Genomic DNA, 23,566 nt, shown 5'->3' on the forward strand with positions numbered 1-23,566 from the left:
ATAGAAGAGATTATTGAACCTCGGAAAGTTAATAACATGAATGAATATTTGTTTTTCAATGAAACAAATTTTAATTTTTTTTCTGTTCGACGAAACACCCATATAAATTAGTGGTTTCTGACGTAACATATTCATTTTCTCCTTTTGAACTGACCACTAAAACGGTGTAGACCCCTCTTAATGTATTGCATTACCTACGACTGAGGTCATTGCAAAAGTTCTATAAATTCTCGCAATGAGCAAAATTATTGCCCTGAAGTCATTGAGATTGATAACCGGCGCTAACCGAACATAAGAACATATTATTATTTTGTAGTTGAGAGGAGGGATACCTTATGAAAACAAGGAAAAACTCAATAGTGGGAGAAGAATTGTTGTTGACCAGTGTAATTATCACAGCAAAATTCACGTGGTAACTACCACGTGCGCGTCTAACTAACCGCGCACGAGGAACGAAAAATAAACACAGATATCGTCGATGAGGATAATGATACCAGCTGACAATCATTACGAAACTGCCGCCGACGAACGACCTTGCCATTAACAATTTCCTGCTACATGTAAACATAAATGGCAGGAGTGGACTAGTGCAATTTCAATTAATTTGCAGGATGCAGATTACAAATTATTGTTTTCTATTATAACCTTGTCGAAAATTTCACACAATTAGTTCTGTTCTTCCAGGATGGAACTTCAATTTCCCAATGAACCTGGACAAAACATTTCTGTATACCTACTCTCTGAAGGAGTTTTATTGCAAAAATGATCTTTTAATTTGAACTCAACTCCTTTCTGAGCCATTCAATATAGTGTGACCATGTTAAAACTTGAGCAATACCTAAAAATTTCGTAAATTGATATAAAACAATTACATACTCATTTGTGTCTGACTGGTTGATTTTTTCTTTTCACTTTCTATCTGAAGAGAGCAACACTATCGTTGTTTCACTTTCTTTTATAACGAGTTTATTCTTAGCTAACCACCCCTCAATAAATTTTATTAATCCTGTATGTTTTTCAAAGTATTCGGTCTTCCCTTATGAGGTTTTTGATGTTTCTGTGTATGACCAGGTGGATGGTGAGTGCTTGACGTTAGTCTTTTATTAGTGAAAATACGCTTCTGTTTACTAGAATGATACATGTACCCATGTGAAAAATTAAAATGAATACTATTGAATTCTTGTTATTGATATAAGACATCTTATATCAAAATTGGAATATTTTCTTTATGTACTTTGAGGTCAATGACCATACATTTTGTGTGAGTGATTAATGCCTCTTTCGTGTTGATTAAATGTTGATTGATTTTTGTAATTTTGATTTTTATGTCAGATATTTGATTCATCAATTATTCCCTTTCGAAGAGTTAAGTATTAGATAACCCTCCAAAAACATTGATTGTTTTTGTTTGATCACTTCATGTCTTAGAAGAGCAGAAGCAATTTATATAATAGTTGTACCATAATAATTATTTTTGCAAAGAAAACTGATAACATAGTTGACAACTCCTGCTGTAAAATATTGTTTAGATTTCAATATTCTATGTATTATATAACTCGATTCTCGCCTTTCGTGCTCTATATTCTATGTATAGTCCTTTCAAGAATGATTGACATCTCGGTTAGCTATGAAAAATCGAATTTAAGTTGGTTACAGCCCATAAGTTGAAATTTTGTGCAGTAATTCCATGATACAACACATCTTTTCCCGATTTTTAGCTTTTTTTCGTATTGATTGCAGATCGAGGAGTCACGCTGAAAATATCATTCCTCTACAGATAATTCAATAAACGGAAAACATTAAAATAGTGTCAGTAGTTATAATATTGTTGTAAATTCTAAATCCACTATAGTGACTTCGTCTTGTAATTCTGATAAAATTCAATTTTGGATACGGACTTCATCACATTAATAAATAAGTCGTACCTACTCCTGAATTTCGAAAGTTTTTCGCCAATAGTATAACAGGTTATTTTCAATTTAATGAATGAAAACAGCTCGAGTACCGTCAAACGGGGTGAAGTGGATCAAAAATCGAGGTTTTTCAGTAATAAGATTCAAAGTATCAGTGCAAGCGGGCTGGCGTTTATAATATAGATTCTAAGATCCTTTTGCTATAGCTTGGCCTATTTACCCAAATTTTTGGCTGCACAGTTTTTGAAGTTTTTCTGGTTGAAGTGCGATCCCCTTCACCTCGTACTTTGGGGTGGAGTGGATCACATTTTAAAAATCAATGCATATTCACTTTAACTATACGAGGGTGGAAGTGGATCAGATGAAATGAAAAAAAAAATCTATTTTGAATCCTAAGACCAACAGGTGCAGTTAAATCAGAACTAGAACCATTGAAAAAATAAGAAAAACTTTATTCTTTCTGTGTAAAACTAAACATGTTTTGTTTCAAAACAAAATACAATAAAAGTAGAAACTAAATTTCTAACGAACATAAAAACAGTCTTTTGAATGAAGGCACTGGCGCAGCTAGGGAAGTGGGCATTTCCCCCCAAAAAAACCAACAATTCAATTTTTTTTCTAGTACGAACATTGAACGATCGTTCGGTATAAAGGAACCCCCAAACAAAATCTTGGCTGCGCCACTGAATGAAGGTATATAAATGTACTCTATACTCTAGTCACTCTTCATATAGGTAGAGAAATTCAATTCTCTTTTCTTTGGCTTCCAGAATAAAGGTGTGCCGGCCACTTGTGTGTAACTTGCTTCAGGTGGATTTTTCGAATTATTTGGTGCCTTTTCACAAGAGCTAATATCCCCTGGATATACTAAAAGAGTATTTTTGCGACATGGGCCTATACGCAACATCGTCGAACATAACTAAATCATTGGTGATCGACTCACCCCTCACTTTTGCGTGATGTAACAAATATTTTTTTCCTAAATAACTGTGGTGGTACATTTGATTTCAAAATTGGGAATATCATTCCAACTAGTTTATACGCAACTTGTAAAAGTTTAGGTGAGAATAACTATCGTAGTTATTGCCAAATATATCATTGAAGTTGAACAATTGAAAAACTGTTTATTCGAGAGAGTACGAAATTTTTTTTTGTGAGAAAACTAACCATCTAGAATTGTATCCAAGGCACGAGTTAGCAATCTTAGGAGGTGACAGTAGACACGTGTTTTTTCGCTGCAATGTGGTCTATCAGTTACGCGATAAAATATGCGGGAAAACAAGGTTGATCCATTTCACCCCGCTATATCCACTTCACCCCGTTTGACGATACCTACTTTAGTGTGGATTAATTGTATTTGAGTATGTTAGAACCAATCCATTTTCGAATAGACCACAAATAATACCTTGGTAATACAAACCAATCCATGTTAACGATAGGTTATAGTAACAGAATCCAGACAGGGTGAGTCTTTGACTAGTACAAATATTTGAACAGTTGATTCTTGAGGTCGAAAGAAACACTTTTTTCCTATACCATTTTTTCCGATTCGGCGCGGTTTAAAAGATACAGGCTGTTGAAAAACCATTTAGTTCTATCGCACAAACGGCTTCATCAATTAAATGAATTTCGCAATATGGTTTTTCATTTATTTGTTGAATCTTTTTCGAACACAAGATCTCATTCGCGTCTTCCAGTTTTCTTATTATGACCATCACGTACCATAAAAATACCAAAAATTCAAAGAAGCAAACTGTTGAAACTAATTTGGAAGCTATATAATGAATATTTTAACGTTTTGTGAAATAAAAGTATGCGACCCGTATAATGCGCCGTTTTCGAGTTATTTGATATTCAAAAATAAAAAATATGCAACTCTTTTTAAAAGATTCACAGATGTGTAGTGTCACGGAGGTAGCTAGTTATTTTAAAGGTAATTTTGTTTTTCCAGGTGTGGCACGGATCATTATGAAAACTTTAAATGGCTATATCTTTTTATCACGGCCGAATAGGAAAAATTGGTATGGGAAAAAAGTGTTTCTTTTGAACTCAATAATCTACTGTTAAAATATTTGTGCGAGCCAAAGACTCCTCTGCATATGAAGTTTAATGCCCGGTTTCTGAGCTCATTCATAACCATCATTATTATTATAGTCCGAAATATTCTTTTCTATGTTTTGACAACTGTCAATCACCAACTGGTGGAGATTTCTAGAGATTAATTCATCCAGTATCTTTCCACTAATCCTAAGCATCACAATTAAAATCTTCTAACACTAGTATAGTGTTTACTGAATTGAGGCTACCTGTAAACAAGGACGTCATATACATACGTCATCGTCGACGGGTTATATAACGTAATCCAAGGTTTTTTAGAGTATTTCTTAGCAAGAGGGCCTCAGGCACTGAAATTACCAGTTATCGGTCCTTTAAGTTTATCGAATAGATATAGTTGGAGTTCAGAAACCGGGCATAAGCGACCTTGAACGGTAGCATGCAACTATTGAACGTGTCTTTATGAATGAAAATATGCAAACCTCTTGAAACAAGTGGGCCTTGGAAATTTCGTCCAATTTACTCTTATCTATAACCTTGACAGCAACCTTCTCTCCGGTGAAGACATGTCGAGCCAACTTGACGACGGCGAAATGGCCACTACCAAGAGTCTCTTCGAGATCGTAGAGCCCAGCAATCTTGCCATCATATGGTCTAGTGCGGAGCCCTCCAGCGTCAAGGGTTCCCACGCCGCCTATGCGCAGGCTCCGATGGTGCATGCCTAACTGAAAAAAAAAGAGATTATAAGAATTGATCAAATAATGTAGAAAAAATATTGATTTTAGAATAAAATTATGTAGTTTTCGATAAGATCACACAGAGAAAAACATAGTATGCGCTATATGACTCTTCTGGTGTTTTGGTTTCGATTGAAACAGCTTTTGGTTCTTATCAATCAAATTCTTCAAGAACTCAGACTGCTTTTACCGTGACTCTGGAGAGAAATTGATTATCTTCAACAATCCGATCGAAAGTATACAAAATCGTTGTCTGGCTGTGGTTGATATATAAAATTACAAATACTAAAAAGAAATCTCCACTTGAAACTGTGAAGCTTCTGAGTAAACATTTAGATTTCTCATATATGAAAAATTGGTGAAAAAATTCTTTTTTAACTTCTGTGGGGCAGTATATTTCAAGATACACTCAGGTTACTTATGAAATGACAAAATGGCATTAGCACGAGATTGTTCTTTATAATCAATGTAGCCGTTTTTTGACGATTCCCGATAGAGGTTTGAATGCTAAAAGGGAACAGGGAGTATTGGTAAAAAATACTCCAGCGCCATCTAGCAGGCAAAGTTATATAGCTTAAACCCCGCTCAACGCGAAAGATAGAACAAAGATAGTAGCATTTAGCATTAATGCGATCGCTCCATTTTACGGTGTGTTTCAACACGGACATCAGGTCATTTGGTTTAAGCTAGGGTAAAATAAGGACGATAAAATAGTTGTTTTCCTGAACACAAAAGAAATTAAACTTCAGTTGAAATTTCACCATCCGAATTTTATATAATACGTTGAGCAACTTCAAGAACTTCCTCAACAATAGAAACATAGAAAATATTTCCAATTATGGACATAGAGTTCTATTTGTAGGGGTGAACATAGATAACAATTCAAATTTAATTTGGTGCCACACCACCTTTATTTCAGAATATCCCAAGAATGGTACGGTACAATGGGGAATTCTCCTCAATTTGGGATATCACAGCATATGCAAGTTTGAACTGAAATATTATGAGTTTCATTCATGAATTTTTCGAATGCACCAGCGAAACTATTCAAAATCATTCTTCAAATATAAGGTTTTAAAATTTAAATCGCCTCGTTTCTAGTTTACGATTTGGCAACAGCGCCTACTAGAAAATAAAAAGAAAAATGGCTTGTTTATAAAATAACAGCTGTTGATTTACAGCCATCATAAGGCGAGTACTCACTGGCGAGCCTCAACAGCAACCGGCCATAAAAATCCCATAAAATTTTACGATCTTCCTCGTTCGTCACAGACTTCAGAGACAGCCATCTTTGTCTATCTCATCAAGATAGTGTATTTGTTGTCCTTCATTATCAACGCATATTTCAGTCCATGTTGCCAACTTGTGTAATGGAAACGAAACGCTTTAAATTTTAAATACCCATTTTTTACTTTTCATTTTTAAGTACATACTTGAAATAATTTTTTTTGGAAAACGGTTGAAATGGATATTTCAAAATGTGAAGTTTCAAAGATATTTCATAAAAAATACATCATTTTCGTCAGAAGGAGTATTCCCTATTGTGGTAAACCTATTTTTTGTTCTGAATTGAAATATGTATAAGGATAAAACATAATGTTCACAGTTTTGAAAGGAAAATTACTTATTGCCTTTTTCAAAGACAACTTTGTCACCTCCTGTAGAGCAGAATCTTATGTTACCTGGAGAATAACATTAAAAATTAAAAGTTGTGCATTGCACTCCTGAGAAATGGATTGCCCTGTTATTTTTGTTAAAAAAAAGTGAATAACTAGAACTATTCAAGATAAAACAGTAATATACGGATGGGTACGGCAAGTCAAAATTCGTTTTAGCGGAATAACTTGCCAGAGGAGTAAGTAATCTTCTGGATGAAAAAGTATCAGAAACGTGTGCACCCAATTATGAGAACTGTCATTTAAAGATTTTCTCCAAACAAACTTCAATCGATTTTCCGGTTCGAAGACAACCTTCCTTTTCATCTACGTTCTTCCGTTTCCCAAGTCTGTTTCCGAACATTTGCTGGAATGGCTTCATTCACCAAGGCGAAGCATTTGCGTGATGGAGATTCCACACGAAATTATATTCCTTTGTGTTGCTTCAAAGGAGAGAGAGAATTCATGTATTTTTTGTTCGTACTTTTGTTATGCAGGTATGAACGAGATAATCATAAATGTTCTGAGGAATATTCCAGCAGGGCTTATTTACTCCTTTCTAATAGGAATGCACTTGGCACGTGATGGCGTATTTCAGAGAAATTTCCGACAGAACCTAATTGCACTTATAACCAATATAATAATATACTAATAAAAAAAATTGGATTGCCTGTCTGTAATTTTCGAATGTAAGACATTTTTGGGTTATTTGCATGATATCTAAACCTAATCATCTCCAATTTTCACTCTCTAACGAAGGTTTTAGAAAACATTTTACTTTCCAACTGTTTAACATTCCGTCACCACCTTGGAAAAAGTAAAACTCGTTCTGCAAAACGGTCGGGTCGGGGACAGCAATTGTATATCGACGACAGGAATGTCCACTATTCTATGAATTTTGCATTTCAGCGAAAACGAGTACAAATCCTCGAAGTACATATTTCCCACCCCTTCGTATAAAAATAGTTTTATCCACGATCGTTGCATAAACTTACCATAATCTATGCGTTTCCTTACGCATTATGACATTCCAGAATCACTTGTGACCAATGAGGCATTATTCACAGATTGTCTATCAAACATTAATTAACCATTCGTGATTTATGAGCCATTATTCACTGGTCTATCAAAGTTTATGATCAAAATCATAGAAAGAGACCATGAACATAAATATATTGCTTTATTTTCATCAATAAGATAGTGAATGAATTTCATTGAATAATTATGTAGGTATATCATGATTTTGTAACACTCAATATTGATAACTATATACTGGGCTGATTATTTCTCGTTTCTGTATTTATAATGTGAGTTTTTCCTTCAGATCGTTTTGTTTTCAGATAATGTTAACCTTTTTTGATTCTTTTACTGTTGTTTTAACCTTCTCTCGGTTTGAATTTGTGATCACGGTAGATCAAGAAACTGCAGTTACATTTAATTGAAACGACAAGAAAGAATTGTATAGTGAAGATTAGGACTTGTTATTTCATATTTCCCTTCTTAAGTCTGATCACATAATGGATACCTTACATTCTTTGTCAATAATTTATTAGTATATTATTGAAATCGGGGTGAAATATTTCAAAAATCATCGCTTCACATTCGTGGATCGAGTGAAATATTATAATTTTTATTCACGCAGATGACTTTAAATCATTAAAGTGAATAATAATTGCCATAGTTATATTCTCGTTGAATAATAAACTACCTAATGTCAAACCTGAATTTTATTTAAAATGATTGTCGGTAGAGATGGATTTTTCAAACCTCTCAAGCTAGACAATTGGAGCTGGATTACCACAAGGATCGGTACTTGGACCTCGGCTTACATCATCTACGGACATGATATCCCATAGAATGTTAGACATATACGCTCTATACGCAGATGACACAGGAGTAGCAGTCAGACATCGACGGCCAGAAATCATACACCAGAGCAGGAAGCCATAGATGAGAGCTAGATTGGTGTAAGATGTCTAAAACGCTGGTGTATTCACTGATTCGATTTTGTTTTTAATTTCGTGGGGATATGGGATCAGTTTCGTTTTTTCCACTGTAGGTAGCGCTGTTTAGAATTCGACAGAGCATTGTCATTTGATATTTGAAAATAATTTCCTACGACGTACGAATAAGTTGTATTTATAAGCGATAACTGGTGTGTGAAAATGTATTAGTTTCGAGAAAGGGGTGTAGAACATTCATTTATTCAACATGTCGTTCAGTAAGTTCAGTTTTCCATATGGACACTCAAGAGCTACAGTTAAGAATTCGGTGTTGTTGGAATTTGAAGCAGAACCAAATCAGATGAACGAACATTCTGGACCGATATAGCTGAGTTTTATGGAAACTTCAGCAATATTTCAAAGAAACTGTATTGGAAATATGTAATGTGAATTGTGAGCATGTATTGAGAATTAGAAATACATAAATCTATTCGAGTCTGTTACTTCAAATATTCTTCCTGAGTAGATATAGTGAAAATTTCCTTTCCGTCAACTGAATATATTGGATATTTGACCAATTAACTGCGTTTTATTAAAATCATATTGAATTACCCCCCTCACGAATTCAAGTTGTCATAGAAATTATCTTGAAGAAGAACAGTAAATCCTCATTCGACCCCTTATTCGATAGTGTTGAAATATTGACAAATTTGTTTTTACAACGAAAATTGAACTGCAAAGCACAAATATTCCTTAACAGCTGACAAAATGCACCAGTTCAAGTTCATATTTTGAACTCGTTGGACGTTGATCGACATTCGATATCAACGCAAAACAAAATAAAACGAGAGAGTATCATTGGACTTCCTCTGGTAGAACAAGGATAGAACGAAGCAAATGACATGGTGGCGCCGCCACGAAACTGATCCCATATCACCGATTTTCTGAAATGGTTGATGCTTGCAAAAAGTGACAAGTGCACACATCAATGTTTTAGACATCTTAGATTGGTGCATAAAAAATATAAAATCCAGATAATAGAAGAAACACTCAAGCAATATTACTGCAAAAAAGGATGTTGAGCAAGAAAGAAAATCTTGAAGTTGATGGAGAAGTTTAATGGAAATATTAAGTCACATACCAAGGAGTGAAGCTAGACAGAGGACTTACCTACTTGGAAAAGTTACATCAAATGTGCGGTTAATAAAACAAAAGCCGCAATGACTCGACCTCATCCACACATAGGAAAAAGCCATATGAACAATCATCAAGTTGACGATGATTAAAACCATCGCGGGACCACAACAATGGATCGGCGGCATGGGGCCAAAAACCCACATAAGGAGAATAGAGGCCACTGAGAATTTACTGCTTAGAATGACGATGGATGTATGTACCCTGGTTTGTTAGAAATAAACAAATATGTATGACTTGGAGCGGGAACCAGTTATAGAACTAAGAATGCAAAGCTGAATTATTGATTCAGTACCACCTAACCAAAGAAGAACTTAACCTATATAAGATATAATAGACAGCACACAATTTTCAACACGACAATGATCTTGTGAGAGTCCAGAAACCATATAAGAGTCCACTGGTTTGTAGGCAAAATGCCCGGAACCTATGAAGAAGCAGTTGAGAGTTTTCAGTGGTCGTCGAACTTATAGAGTCAGCAACTCCACACTGTCCAACCTCAGGAGAGGTGTGGTTCTTCAGCAGATTTTCCCCCTGCTACAACAAAAAAAAAGTTGGACGTTCGCACATTGTTAACTAGAGTAACATTTATTTATGCCCGGTTTCGAGAAGCTTGATCGGAACCATGGAAATTATAACTTACAACGGAAGCAATAAAGAAAAGAGAAACGTGTTGTCGACAGATAGTTAGTAGTGGCAAAAAGCTCGCTAAAGCATTGTTTACAAGTGTTCAGTGTGCTGTTTTTGTGAAGCACAATTGTGTTCAATTAATAATGGATAATGGTAAAATATTGTGGAGACATAAACTGTCCAAACATGTGTATTCAAAAAAGGCGAGAATATTAAATTTCACAATTAAGATTCCTTTTGAATCTTTCTCATCTGGGGTTTTTATTTGATTAACTGATTAATTTTCTATTCATCATTTCTTAATTTTTGTATAAGAGAATAGGTTTTCTGTATATTATAAATTTCCAAGGGGCAAAGTCCTGAGAAAAACTGGTTGCTGGCGGTGGTACGAGGATACATTTTTTTTCTATGTTTAGCAATTGGTAATTTTGAAGAACAATCAGCTGATTCAGAAATAAGTGAAATAACATTCATTTGATAATTATTAGTATATATGAATTGAAATTTAAATATGTTTCTGACCAGGTTGGTTTGACATATATTTTTTTTTCAATATATATGTACATAAATATCTCTTCGAATGATTGCTGAATCTAAAATAAATCAAATTTCTTATTTTTTATTGTAAAGTAAATGCAAGTTGAGGATAATAATTTTTGAACACAAATAAAAGTTCATCTTCACCTACACCTGAAGATGCTGCTGTGATAGCGAAACAGGTGTCCTGGTGAAAATCATGTACATAATTAAGTTTTCAACTCAAATAAAAGTTATTTTTATTCAAAATATCGCATTTTCATGCACATTTACTAATATGATTATACAGAGTATGTATTTCGAAATTCAATTTTCGGGGTACCTATACCTATTACCTGAGTAATTTTAAGACAAAAAGTTCATTCGAATATAGATCCGCAAACACTTAGTTAAATTATTATTTGGCATCTCCCATTATGAAAAACCTTCAGCGCAAAGCATGTTTCGAGTTTGAGCCAAACATTTCAAGAAACAGAAAAAAATTAAAGTTATAAAATCACACAGCCCGCCTTTGAACTTTTTGCCTAAAAATTCATTGTACTGAACTTTCAAACACTCTGTATTCATTCAAATTTATGAACAAACCATTATTGCGATCGCAATGAGATTTATATTTTTCTTCCCGAGAAGTTCCTTGAATTTTCATATTTTTATTTTTTTATTCTGATTTTCCGTAATTCTCAGAAGCTTAGTGAGCTTGTTCGAGTTCGGAGAACCAGTTGTGTTTTTTAACTTATGCACTTTTATTTATGAATTTTTGTAGCTGAAAAACAAATAATCATTCAGGGAATGCATGCGCCCATCATTTTCATGTTTGCTTCTGAAATTCCCATGAAAAACGCACAAATATCAGAATTTCCATACGCATTCAATGCTTTTTAAATCCGGGGGCAACACATTCTTCCATATAGCTCGAATATGGAGGGCTCATCCATGTTAGGTTAGTATATCTATGATCAGCGCGGATCGCGGATGTACAGAAATTCAGTCATGAACATCCAGATTAACATAATAGCATCAAACTATGATCTTTATACCTACAACCAATGAATGATTCTCAATTGCTACTTCTTCAATATACTATCAAAGTTGAGGCTTTTTTTGAGGAAAGGTAGAACTCATCAAAATAAGTCATTTCACCAAAAATTATCTGTATAAAAAATTCAATGGCTGGACAAAGAATGGTTCAGTACTTCCAAGTCTATCTGATTAGTTGCATCAAGTCACTTAAAAAATTGGCGTATCGTAGATTTAGGATGAAAAAAGTGTAGAGAATTGAGAAAGTTTATTGAAAGTGTTTCACCTTATATACAGGGTGACTGGTGATGTAAGGAACAACGGCTAAGTGGAGATAGAGGACCTCAAACTGATAAACTCCCATATCTTCGTTAATATGGAAAATTTTTCGCTAATATTTCACAAGCTTATTCCTATAGGCATTCACCGCCAGCAGCCCGTATTCAAAAATTTCAATTTACTTGTCAGGTGAGAAAAATCACACGGAGATAAAATAAATTCAAATAGAAATTTGAGAAGAACGAGAAAAACTGATGAAAGATTTGTTTTTTGTTCGAATGGCACAAATTTTCTATTGTTTTTATGATATGTTAAAATGCGAATATTACAATATTTTTATTGCACAAAACCTGAATTCTTTGATGGTTTCTTTCTCTTTTGAGATGAGGATTATTTTGAGACCAAATGTGATTGTTCCTTGAATTATTTATTCCATCTCGGGTGAACTGAGCTTCATCAGTGAAGAAGATACGCTGAAGATCTCTTCTATGGCTCACTACCCATCTACAAAAAACAAGTCGAAGTAATTAATCTTTTATCATTGAAAATCATTATTTTCTTCAATATTCTGTTGTTTGCATTAGAAATTCCATATGTTGGATGAAACAATGTTTTTTTTTTAAGTCTAGCCTCAGAAACTGTTAGAAGAAAATTTGTCCTTATAAAGTTTACATTATTTTGATGAAGAGTAAATTTAATCGGAATCATCAAGGTGGATTATCGTTCCACATTTTTCAGTTCAGTAGAATAAATAAGGAGTTTTAAAATTTAAATCACTTCGTTTCTAGTTTACGATTAGGCAACAGCGCCTACTAGAAAATAAAAAGAACAATGGCTTGTTTATAAAATAACAGCTGTTGATTTACAGTAATCATAAGGCACGTACTCACTGGGAGCCTCATCAGCAACCGGCCATTAAAATCCCATAAAATTTTACGACCTCGTTCGTCGCAGACTTCATAGACAGCCATCTTTGTCTATCTCATCAAGATAGTGTATTTGTTGTCGTTTATTATCAATGCATATTTCAGTCGATGTTGCCAACTTGTGCAATAGAAACGAAACGCTTTACATTTTAAATACCCATTTTTAAGTACCGTAAAACGGGGCTACTTGAAAACGGCAAGGTTACTTGAAAATTTCAGTCATCACTGCTTAGTAACATACTACCGGCTTTTAGTGTGAAATATAAGGCATGTATGAGAGGCGAACGCTTCTACAGTGGTCAGTTGGTAGATTAGATGATACGCGGGAGGTTTGTTGTGCTGGCTAATAGTGATTTTGTCGCTTTAAAAAAAAGTAAGTTTTATATATTCTTTATGTATCTGTATACTTCCTATTACACAAAGAAACCTATGAGCAATGTAACACAGTCACATTTTTTTTTGGAAAGAGACTAGCATTCCCTTCGAAAATCTAATGTCAAAACATATATCTCGTGTTTAACTAGCAATTGGTGTAAAAATTCATTTTTTATTGTCATTTCAGGGGCTACTTGAAAATGGCGCGATTTTACAAAAGCAAGCCAGGAAGTCGAAAATCTCGAGACTATGATAATGAAACTCTTCAGCTTACATTTTTTCAAGCGTTGAATACATCGGCATCGTCGAAAAAAATGAAATAAGGAAACGGCTTCTCCAATACGAAATTTCAAGAAGAGATCAATTAAAATTTAAAGACTTGATTTAGAATCGTTGTAGTTGTTTTTCTTTTATTCCACCTTTAATATTTTTGTAATCAGGTTGTTAGTTCCTACTCACCACTACATAAAAGTATTTTTTTTTGCTATAACTACTGTGCTTTTTATTAAATGAACTACCTACCTAAGGGTTTTATCAACAGTCCAAGAAGGTATTTTGCGTTTCAAGTAGCCTCAATTGTGAGTATACTTGCGGTTTAAATGCGATTTCCAAACAAATTTCATTTAGCCCCATCATGGGGCTATTTGAAAAATGTCTTTTATTTTTTTTTCTCCAATATGGGGAGGGCTAGATGTCTTCTGAGTATTACACCTGATAGACCTTAACCCAAAGTAAGCTAAAATAATTTTAGTTTCGATGAACGTATCTTTGTTACAGCGAGGTAGGACCTTAAATGTGGAAAAGTGTATCAAGTAGCCCCGTTTTACGGTACTTAAAATAATTTTTGTTGGGAAACGAATGAAATGATTATTTCAAAATGTGACGTTCCAAAGATATCTAATAAAAATACACCATTTTCGTCAGAAGGAGTATTCCCTATTATCGATGGATATTTTGAAGCGAAATGTTTGGGTCAGATAGTACTCGATACGATGACGGGGATGAAAAAAGCGGAAAAGTTGTTCTCCTCGAATAAGAAATTGAAGGATCCAAGCGATTTTCCATATTTTCATTATAAAGTGGGAAAATCGAGGTCTTAAGTTTTCGTTGGATCAACCTGTATATTTATGCCATGTGTGAGGATTCAATTATTTGGTGTTAACCAGATCACCGGCTATGCGTCCCTAGTTGTCGTATTTCTTTATTTATCCATCAAATTCAAATCGATTTGGGTTGCCGATGCGTTTAATTGATGGAGTGTCTGAAACAGGAGGCTGTAATTTGAATTATGTCGGCCGAAAATTGAACGATTGATGTCGAGTGAGACGAATATTCAATCGAGTATGTAGACGATGGAATGAATGTCGGAAAGGAAGACTAAGGATTTGAAAATTGGAACAACCAATTTAATTCATTCTATCACAGTGGTCTGTAGCCAATAGCCTTACATTAACATATTTTTTTTCGTAAATTTACAAATTCCACCTAGTGAAGTTGCAGATAAATCTGTATGAATTTGTGATTCATCACGTCTGATACCGAAGTATTATTTCCATTTTATACAGGATGTCCCAGAATGAATGGATAGGTAATCTTAACTACCTCCTTGTTTTTTTTATGAAGCCCTTATCACCAGGTACGGATCAAGAGATAGAATCATTGAATTTCGAATATTTTGAATTAGTGGAATATAATACTTCTGTATCCTGATAGAAATAGCTCCGTATTTGAATATGTTATCAGATGTTTGATGAAGGAGTGTAGATAGAGTATGGACTCCTAAAAGCACCTCGATTCAAGTTATAGTTATAGAATTATTCCAAGCATCTGGATCTGGAAAAAAGTGCAATACTTACTAACAATTTTTTATTTTTATTCCTTGTGCTTCAGATACTAGGAGAGAAAAGAAGTTCAAGAAGAGTGCCTCCTCACAAATTATCCCACAATGAATAAACGTAATATATCTAAGTGTGGATTCATACAGCTCAAAATAACAATAATTGAAGAACGATTATCAATTAACAATTAGAAAGTATAAGATAAATGTCTCTTTTTCCAATGAGTGTTCATGTAGCCAAGTAACAAATAATACCACTTGACAAATAGAAAGTAAGAAGTTAACAAACTCAACTTCTTGATTGAACGCGATTTTCTTATGTGAAACTTAATACGCAGATAGATGCGCATCGGCGGCCTGTCCGGTCATGAAACTTAACCTAAACTTCTGTCAAAACAAATACTAAAACGAATGTTCTGTTTTATTCATTCATCTTAGGTTTAGTGATTCATAATAATCAGAGTTTTGTATAGAAAAGATAGTTCATTTATTATGCAAATATGAAGTTAGGTTAATTGTTAATTTGGTCAGCTTAAATGGTAACATTCAGGCTAACTAAAACTAATCGAAGGATATGAGTTTTCGTCACCAAGCAACGGCAATTCACAGAATTTGACAGTGTATTCGAATACGAAAATTAATATCCTTCGATTAGTTGCAATCATAGACATATTAAAAGAGACGGAATTGTTCACATTGAAAACTGCCGCCTTCATTCCCCATGCGTATTATTCAGCTGGTCGACTACAGGAGAAACTATTCTCATTTCGTTTCCGTGTTGCCAGATTTCTGAAGTAGGAAACGAATTCAACGGATTCACAAATATATATTATAAATTATAATTCGAAATTCATAATTAAGACGAAGTTTTCTCAAATCCACATAACTATATTGAAAAAATCAATGAATATAATGCAAAATGTATGTTCAATTTCTCATTTCATGAGTGCCAGCATTGACTTCTTAATCCTACCACGTTATGAAAGAAATTCTTCTTGTCATTTAGGCAACGTCGTAATAAGGTGTCCGTGAAGTTAGCACCCACTTTTTCGAAAATGAAGAAAATTTTTTTTGCATTCGTTAGTAACTCGTTAGTAACTATTTGTAACACCAAAATTTTCGTTTGTACCTCAAAGATACTGGTAGAAAAACGCCGCATTCCGCTGGGTGCTAACTTCACGGGCACCCACTGTTCGATTTTTCGCGAAAAATAAAATACACTTGGAAAGTCCATCGTTAGTAACTATTTGTAACACAAAAATTTTCGTTTGTAACCTAACCTATGATGGAAAAATGACACCCCCAAAACGTGAAGTTAGCACCCACATTTTCTAAAATGAAGATAATTTTTTTTGCATTCGTTTGAAACTCGTTAGTAACTATTTGTAACACAAAAATTTTCGTTTGTAACCTAACCTATGATGGGAAAATGGCACCCCCAAAATGTGAAGTTAGCACCCACATTTTCGAAATTGACGAAAATTTTGCGAAAAATAAAGTACAGTTGGGAAGTTCATCGTTAGTAACGACTCGTAACACACAAATTTTTGTTTGTTACCTCACCTATAACGGGAAAATGACACCCTCAAAATGTGAAGTTAGCACCCACATTTCCGAAAATGAAGATAATTTTTTTTGCATTCGTTGGTAACTTGTTAGTAACTATTTGTAACACAAAAATTTTCGTTTGTAACCTAACCTATGATGGGAAAATGACACCCCCAAAATGCGAAGTTAGCACCCACATTTTCGAAAATGACGAAAATTTTTTCTGCATTCGTTAGTAACTCGTTAGTAACTATTTGTAACACCAAATTTTCTGTTTGTACCTAAAAGATACTGATAGAATAACACCGTATTCCGATGAGTGCTAACATCACGTGCACCCACTGTTCGATTTTTCGCGAAAAATAAAGTACAGTTGGGAACTTCATCGTTAGTAAAGACTCGTAACACACAAATGTTCGTTTGTAACCTAACCTATGAAGGAAAAATGACAACTCCAAAATGCGAAGTTAACACCCACTTTTTCGAAAATTAAGATAATTCGTTCTGCATTCGTTCGTAACTCGTTAGTAACTATTTGTAACACAAAAATTTCTGTTTGTACCTCGAAGATACTGGTAGAAAAACACAGCATTTCTCAGGGTGCTAATTTCAAGGCCATCCACTGTTCGATTTTTCACGAAAAATAAAGTACGGTTGAAAAGTTCGTCGTAAGTTACTATTAATTTTTTTTTGCATTCGTTTGTAACTCGTTAGTACCCTGTTACTAAATGTTCGACACACATAATTTTTCATTAGTAAACTACTCTTCAATTAACAACACCCCTAAAGTGCAAAATTAGCATATATATACATTTTGGAGAATTCTGAATTAGTGTATTGCTTCCGTAAAATGAGTACCTACTTCCTCTGTAACTACATATTTGTGACACAAATTTCTGTTTCTTTTTAAGTATTTTTTTCATGGAAATTTTCGTCTGGGGCTCAATGTTTGTGCTCGAAGTAACTTTGTATTTTTATCCATACCCACATATTTCACATCCAATTCATATTGATTTTTATCCGTAATTTCACCGAGCAGTCGAAGAATTGTCAGGTAATAGGAAAAATGAAATAAACGTCTTTATACCCAAGCCTTTCACTGTCTCATCAATTTTAGGTTTTTTGAATATGAATTGAATAATATTTTAAGAGAAAGTATATTTTCAAAATAAATTTACATGTTAATATGAAAATTTTTCAAATACTATACAATAGTAGGTGGACGTCAAATACCACTGTTTTTGGTACAATTTTCATTTTGGACATATCATTGTATAACCCCATCGCTCCATCATTTCTCCGACAGATAGCAATATAGTGTCCCAAGCTCGCTATAGTAGGTGATTTCTGGTAACATACCAAACCCCGTAATATGAACTGATGTTCAGGAAAATTCAAATTCAAAGGCAAATTTTCCAACTTTACATTTTCGGCTCCACTCGTATATCAATGAAAATTAGGTGCTGAATTCATTGTCCACTAATGTTGCCTTAGAGCACATTCTGCAATTAAACTCTCCTTGCAGTGATTCCAGAAGCGTGTTTTCGAGGTTTTTAGGCTCAGTCAGCTGAATGGTTTTATACATTCGTGTGAACATTTCTTCATGAGAGCATTCCACGCACTTACGCTTTTCCATCACACTACATAATCCTTGTCCCATTTTTTGTAAAGCAGATATGATATTATCTTGGCAGTCCACTTTAATGATTTGGTGGTTTATCGTCAGCTTTTGTTGTTCGTAGAGTTCACTGAGGAACACAGCTCTTTCCTGATAAAATTGGCTGCCCGATCCTTTGGTTGCTTATGTACTGAGTAGGTTGAATATTTTGAGATCTTCCTTATTTTCATTAATTTCTCGTTGGAAAGCCCTACCCAGGCAACACAGACTTCTCCTCGAGATCTCTGGGAGGTTATAATGAGGATCTTATGCGAACTCCTGTTGCGAGGTCTCGACGATGTCTTAACTAAGCGACATTCTCACTGGTGTACGCAGGAGAAATCTCAGGACCTCACATTGCTTTTTCCAGGTTTCATCTTATTGCGAGTACCAGAAGATGTCTCAAACTTAACATCAATAAGCAATTCTTATTGCGACTTTCTAAAGTTATCCCGAATATAACCGGAATAATAAATTCTCAATGTGAGTTCCTAAAGTTATCGCGAACGTGACATGAATGAGAAATTCCCAATGCGAGTTCCTCAAGTTATCCGAAACGTTGCCTGAATGAGATATTCTTATTGCGTGTTCTTGAGATTTTCCTAAAAATGTGTATTTGCTAACTTCGCATTTTGAGGGTGTCATTTTACCAATATATGTTAGGTTGCAAACCTTGTTACAAATAGTTACTAACGATGGACTATATTCTAATAAGTAAGTAAGCACCCAGTGGAATGCGGTGTTTCTCTGGCATTATCTTTGAGGTACAAATGAAAATTTTCGTGTTACAAATAGTTACTTACGAGCTACGAAAGAATGCAAAAAAAATTGTCTTCATTTTCGAAAATGTGGGTGCTAACTTCGCATTTTGGGGGTGTCATTTTTTCATCATAGGTTAGGTTACAAACGAAAATTTTCGTGTTACAAATAGTTACTAACGAGTTACAAACGAATGCAAAAAAAATTATCTTCATTTTCGAAAATGTGGGTGCTAACTTCGGCATTTTGGAGGTGCCATTTTTTCATCATAGGTTAGGTTACAAACGAAAATTTTCGTGTTACAAATAGTTACTCACGAGTTACAAACGAATGCAAAAAAAATTATCTTCATTTTCGAAAATGTTGGTGCTAACTTCGCATTTTGAGGGTGTCATTTTCCCGTTTAGGTGAGGTTACAAACGGAAATTTTTGTGTTACAAATAGTTACTAACGAGTTACAAACGAATGCAAAAAAAATTATCTTCATTTTCGAAAATGTGGGTGCTAACTTCACGTTTTGGGGGTGTCATTTTTCCATCATGGATTAGGTTACAAACGAAAATTTTTGTTTTACAAATAGTTACTAACGATGGACTTTCCAAGTGTATTTTATTTTTCGCGAAAAATCGAACAGTGGGTGCCCGTGAAGTTAGCACCCAGCGGAATGCGGTGTTTTTCTACCAGTATCTTTGAGGTACAAACGAAAATTTTTGTGTTACAAATAGTTACTAACGAGTTACTGACGAATGCAAAAAACATTTTCTTCATTTTCGAAAAAGTGGGTGCTAACTTCACGGACACCGTAATAAGCGCTGCCCAATAGAATGAAGCCCTCTCTCTAAGCCTCTCCTTCTTCAGTTATCACTATAGTAACGCAGCTCCACTCTGTGAGTTCCACGTTGCCAATACAGGATCGAGTACAACGGTACGGAATATTTATATTTTTTGACCGTTTTTTTGAGTTTTGAGTTGCGTGTCAGTGATTTTTTTCAGCAACATGGTTCGTAAGTGCGAAATATGTGGAAAGGACGGAAAATCTCATTCGGATTTATCCCTCCATAGTCCATAGGTGAATCAACCTGCAGTGTGATGTTGTTCAGTGGCGTCGCACGTGGCAGCAAACATGTATTATTTTGATATCTTCTCCCAGACTTCCATTTAATATGGAAAGAAGACGTTTTCCCTTTTATGATGTTTTTGCTCAAAGAAAATGTTGTATAATATATGTTCTGATCATTTTGATCCGAATGATTTCGAAATCAGAGCAGATAGAAAAATGATCCTATTCAGAAATGAATAGGGTATTAATGAATAATTTATTATTATATAATATTATAAAACGTAATGAATCATATAAAATGGGTATATACCTGTTCACGCAAGAACTACTTGTGAATTAATATGTTAATAGGAATATTTCTCAACACGTTTTGTGAACTTAAAAATAAAAATAATAATATTTATCACTTGAAAAAGCCCCGGTCATGTAATACTTTTTTAGTACATCAGAATTTCTTCTTAAAACCATGCAGATAGAAAATAGTGAAATATCATAATAGTAAATTATTGAAAACATCTTTCTAGATAGTGAATAGTGAAACCAGATTAAAATTCACACAATTTTCTTTTTGACAAGTATCAATTATTCTCAATTTTTAAGTGTTAAAATTTTTTACACAGTTGAAAACCATACACACGCGTATGCACTATGAGGATTTTATTGTTCGAAATTTGGTCATTTGGTCATTTCAAGAACGGAAGGAAAATGCGAAATATTCTCAAATAACACTTCCTCTTCACTGATTAACTAAAATATTCTCTTGTAGACTGCACTGCAATTTGCAATTCATCAAAAATATGATAATGTTTATTTTAAATTCTAACGATAATTTGTACAATTGCAAATTATGGTACAGGGTGTCCCAAATTCGATATCCAATGAGGAAACTAGAATAGCAAAAGCAAAACCGATGACACATTTCAAAAATTTGAATTGGAAAAAAATCGTTATGAGAACTTCTCGAAATGGTCGAAATACAATTTTTTGGTAATAATTCAAAAAAAAGGTACAAAGGATCGTGTCATCGGTTTTGCTCTAGAGATCTCTTCTAGACATCCAATTTGGGACACCTTGTATATTTCGTCTGTTTGGTTCAGTATGGCATGAAACATACTAATATTTCCGTGGAATGTACAATGTTTTCTTACGAGAATTTGAAGAAACTTGAACCAATAAATATTTTTGGTCGAAACTTTCATTATGTGAGCAATTCATCGATAGATATTTATCGATTATAATCATTAACCCGCTGGTTTGAGCTAGTCTTCCATGAAACGTTCCCGCTTTGGATGGGTAATAAATAAAATACCGGACGCCCATGATCATTCTGGAACGATTGACGTTTTCTTTGCGGCGTTGCCGATAGAAGGGACGCGACAAGGGGGTCCGATGTTTTATCTTTGTTGCACTCGTTGTGTGGAACCTCAGTGTTGGAATCACAACAAACCCGTTATTTGTATAGTGATGTTCCGTCTCCTCAGGGTAATAAGTCTATGGTTGCAATTTACATTCCACAGCTGAGGGTAAAACCACAAAGTGGCGAGTTCGGCTCCCAAAAAAGTTTCATCGAAATATTTTTTTTATATTCATATTACCATCTGGAATGTTTCGACAGCTCAATTTAAAAATTTTGGGTCTCAAAGCCCAACGAATTTTTTTTTTTTTAATGTTAGAGGTCGTACGAGATATTTGGACGGATGCAGTAAAGAAACGGTTTGATATTTTTCGATTCTGTTTCCATATTCGTGTTAGGTATAAAAGGAAGTACAATTGGGAAACATTTCAACAATTTCGGGGTGGAGTTTTTTTTCGCTGTAGACATTGTAATGAATCCCAGTTTTCTGAGGAAATTTGGAGTTCATTCCCTTCGTTTTCATATTTCCGCCTTTGAAAATATTTTAATTCTCAAATATTCAGTACATTCATTCCGATAGGCAGAGTAAATGTTAAAACCGTTTATCTGTGTTTAACGTTGTTTTTCTTGCATGCCGTTGAAGATTTCGACGTTTTTCATATGTTGATATGCGATAAACCGGAGCTGACGACGTTTTTCATTCTTGTCGTATTCTGGAATTTTCAGATTTTTAACGTGTGGGGAGATTTGCCTATAACAGCAGATTTTCCCCCCGCGACGGACTTTTAATTCAGTCCTTGACTTCTACTTTTGACTTTTGATTCTCTGTTACTTCAGTCGTTTTTGCTCTTTCTGCTCTTTTACTTCAGTTAGTTTACGCTCCGTACTTTCTGCGATTCGACGTTAATTGTGTGCCCGACAAGCCGTTCAACAATTTCAAGAATAATTTTGTGTTGCTAGCATCAGTGCTATTAAGAATTAATTTTTAGTTTTTCATTTGTTTTCCGCGAGTGCCTGAAACAAAGGAGGTAGGTCCCCGTCTTTACCGTTCAGTTTCTTTGTTAGACCTACACCGGTTACTTCTTTGACTTTGACACTGCTGTACTGTATCGCTTTCTGTTATATTTTATCGTTCTTTACCCTGTTTCGCGAGTCTGACTTTTCCCCTCGCTATCAGTCATGGCGCGTAAGCCCTTGGGGTACTGAAGGGAAAGTCCCGTCAACCCCCCCTGTCCGCGTTCCGCGTGATAAGTGTTGAATCCGAAATCTCTTCTTTTCTATCAGTCATGGAGCGTTATAGCCCTTGGGGTAGAGAATAAGAGATACCGCTCGTCGTCAGTGAAATCCCGTAGTTGCGCTAAAAATAGACCTTTTCTTCGCTATCAGTCATGGAGCGTTATAGCTCTTGGGGTAGCGAATAAAAGTCTCGAATAGACCCGCCCTGGTTGTGTTTAATTTCTGGAGAAATACAATTACATCCCGATACCGTATAGCAAGTCATTTCACTTCGCGAGGTCATCCTTAGTATTCATTTCGTCAGTTCTGGTTGGCGCATTTTATTGAACAACCTTTGATTTTTCACTGTACCCGGTATAAGCTTTATAAAGTGCTCGTGACCGGATAGAATTTCCCGAATGTATGTTCGCTTATAGATTCGCTCATATTTCATACCTACACATATCTCCCTTGTAATCAGTTTCCGAAGGTGTGAATAAACTAGTACATAATTTGATTTTGACTACTTCGTTATCGCTACCACCCTAGATAACAGCGAACTCTGTCTCCGACTAGCAGCTACTCTGGTAGGTTTGCTATTCTTCCTAGTGAAAAGAATAGCTGGCGTTCGAGATAAGTTTTCTCCGAGGTAACCACGTTACAACATGTAAAAAAAAGTTGTGATCGATTTATTAAAAATTTCACGGAAATTGTTCGAAAATTGTTATCATTCAGAAAATGAATGTAAATTGTCGCTACTACCACTCAAAGCGCCAACCCCAACTTTCAAATCAATCTCCAGCTCTCATATTAATAGTGGTGTAGTACACATCCAGTACACCCTATACTTGAAGTGAACAAATATAATTTTATGA

The 23,566-nt window shown here is 34.7% G+C and overlaps 1 protein-coding gene across 2 annotated transcripts in view; it reads right to left on the reverse strand.

The window, feature by feature from the left end:
* LOC123309630 (SNF-related serine/threonine-protein kinase) overlaps positions 1-23,566 on the reverse strand; it is a 111,076-nt gene that overhangs the window by 28,717 nt on the left and 58,793 nt on the right. For both annotated transcript variants that reach the window (XM_044892837.1, XM_044892831.1), the window contains one exon: positions 4,451-4,693. In XM_044892837.1, coding sequence (XP_044748772.1) covers positions 4,451-4,687 — 237 coding nt within the window. In that variant the 5' untranslated portion in view covers positions 4,688-4,693. The remainder of the gene's footprint in view (positions 1-4,450; positions 4,694-23,566) is intronic.

Source organism: Coccinella septempunctata, chromosome 1, assembly GCF_907165205.1.
Source record: "Coccinella septempunctata chromosome 1, icCocSept1.1, whole genome shotgun sequence".
NCBI lineage: Eukaryota > Metazoa > Arthropoda > Insecta > Coleoptera > Coccinellidae > Coccinella > Coccinella septempunctata.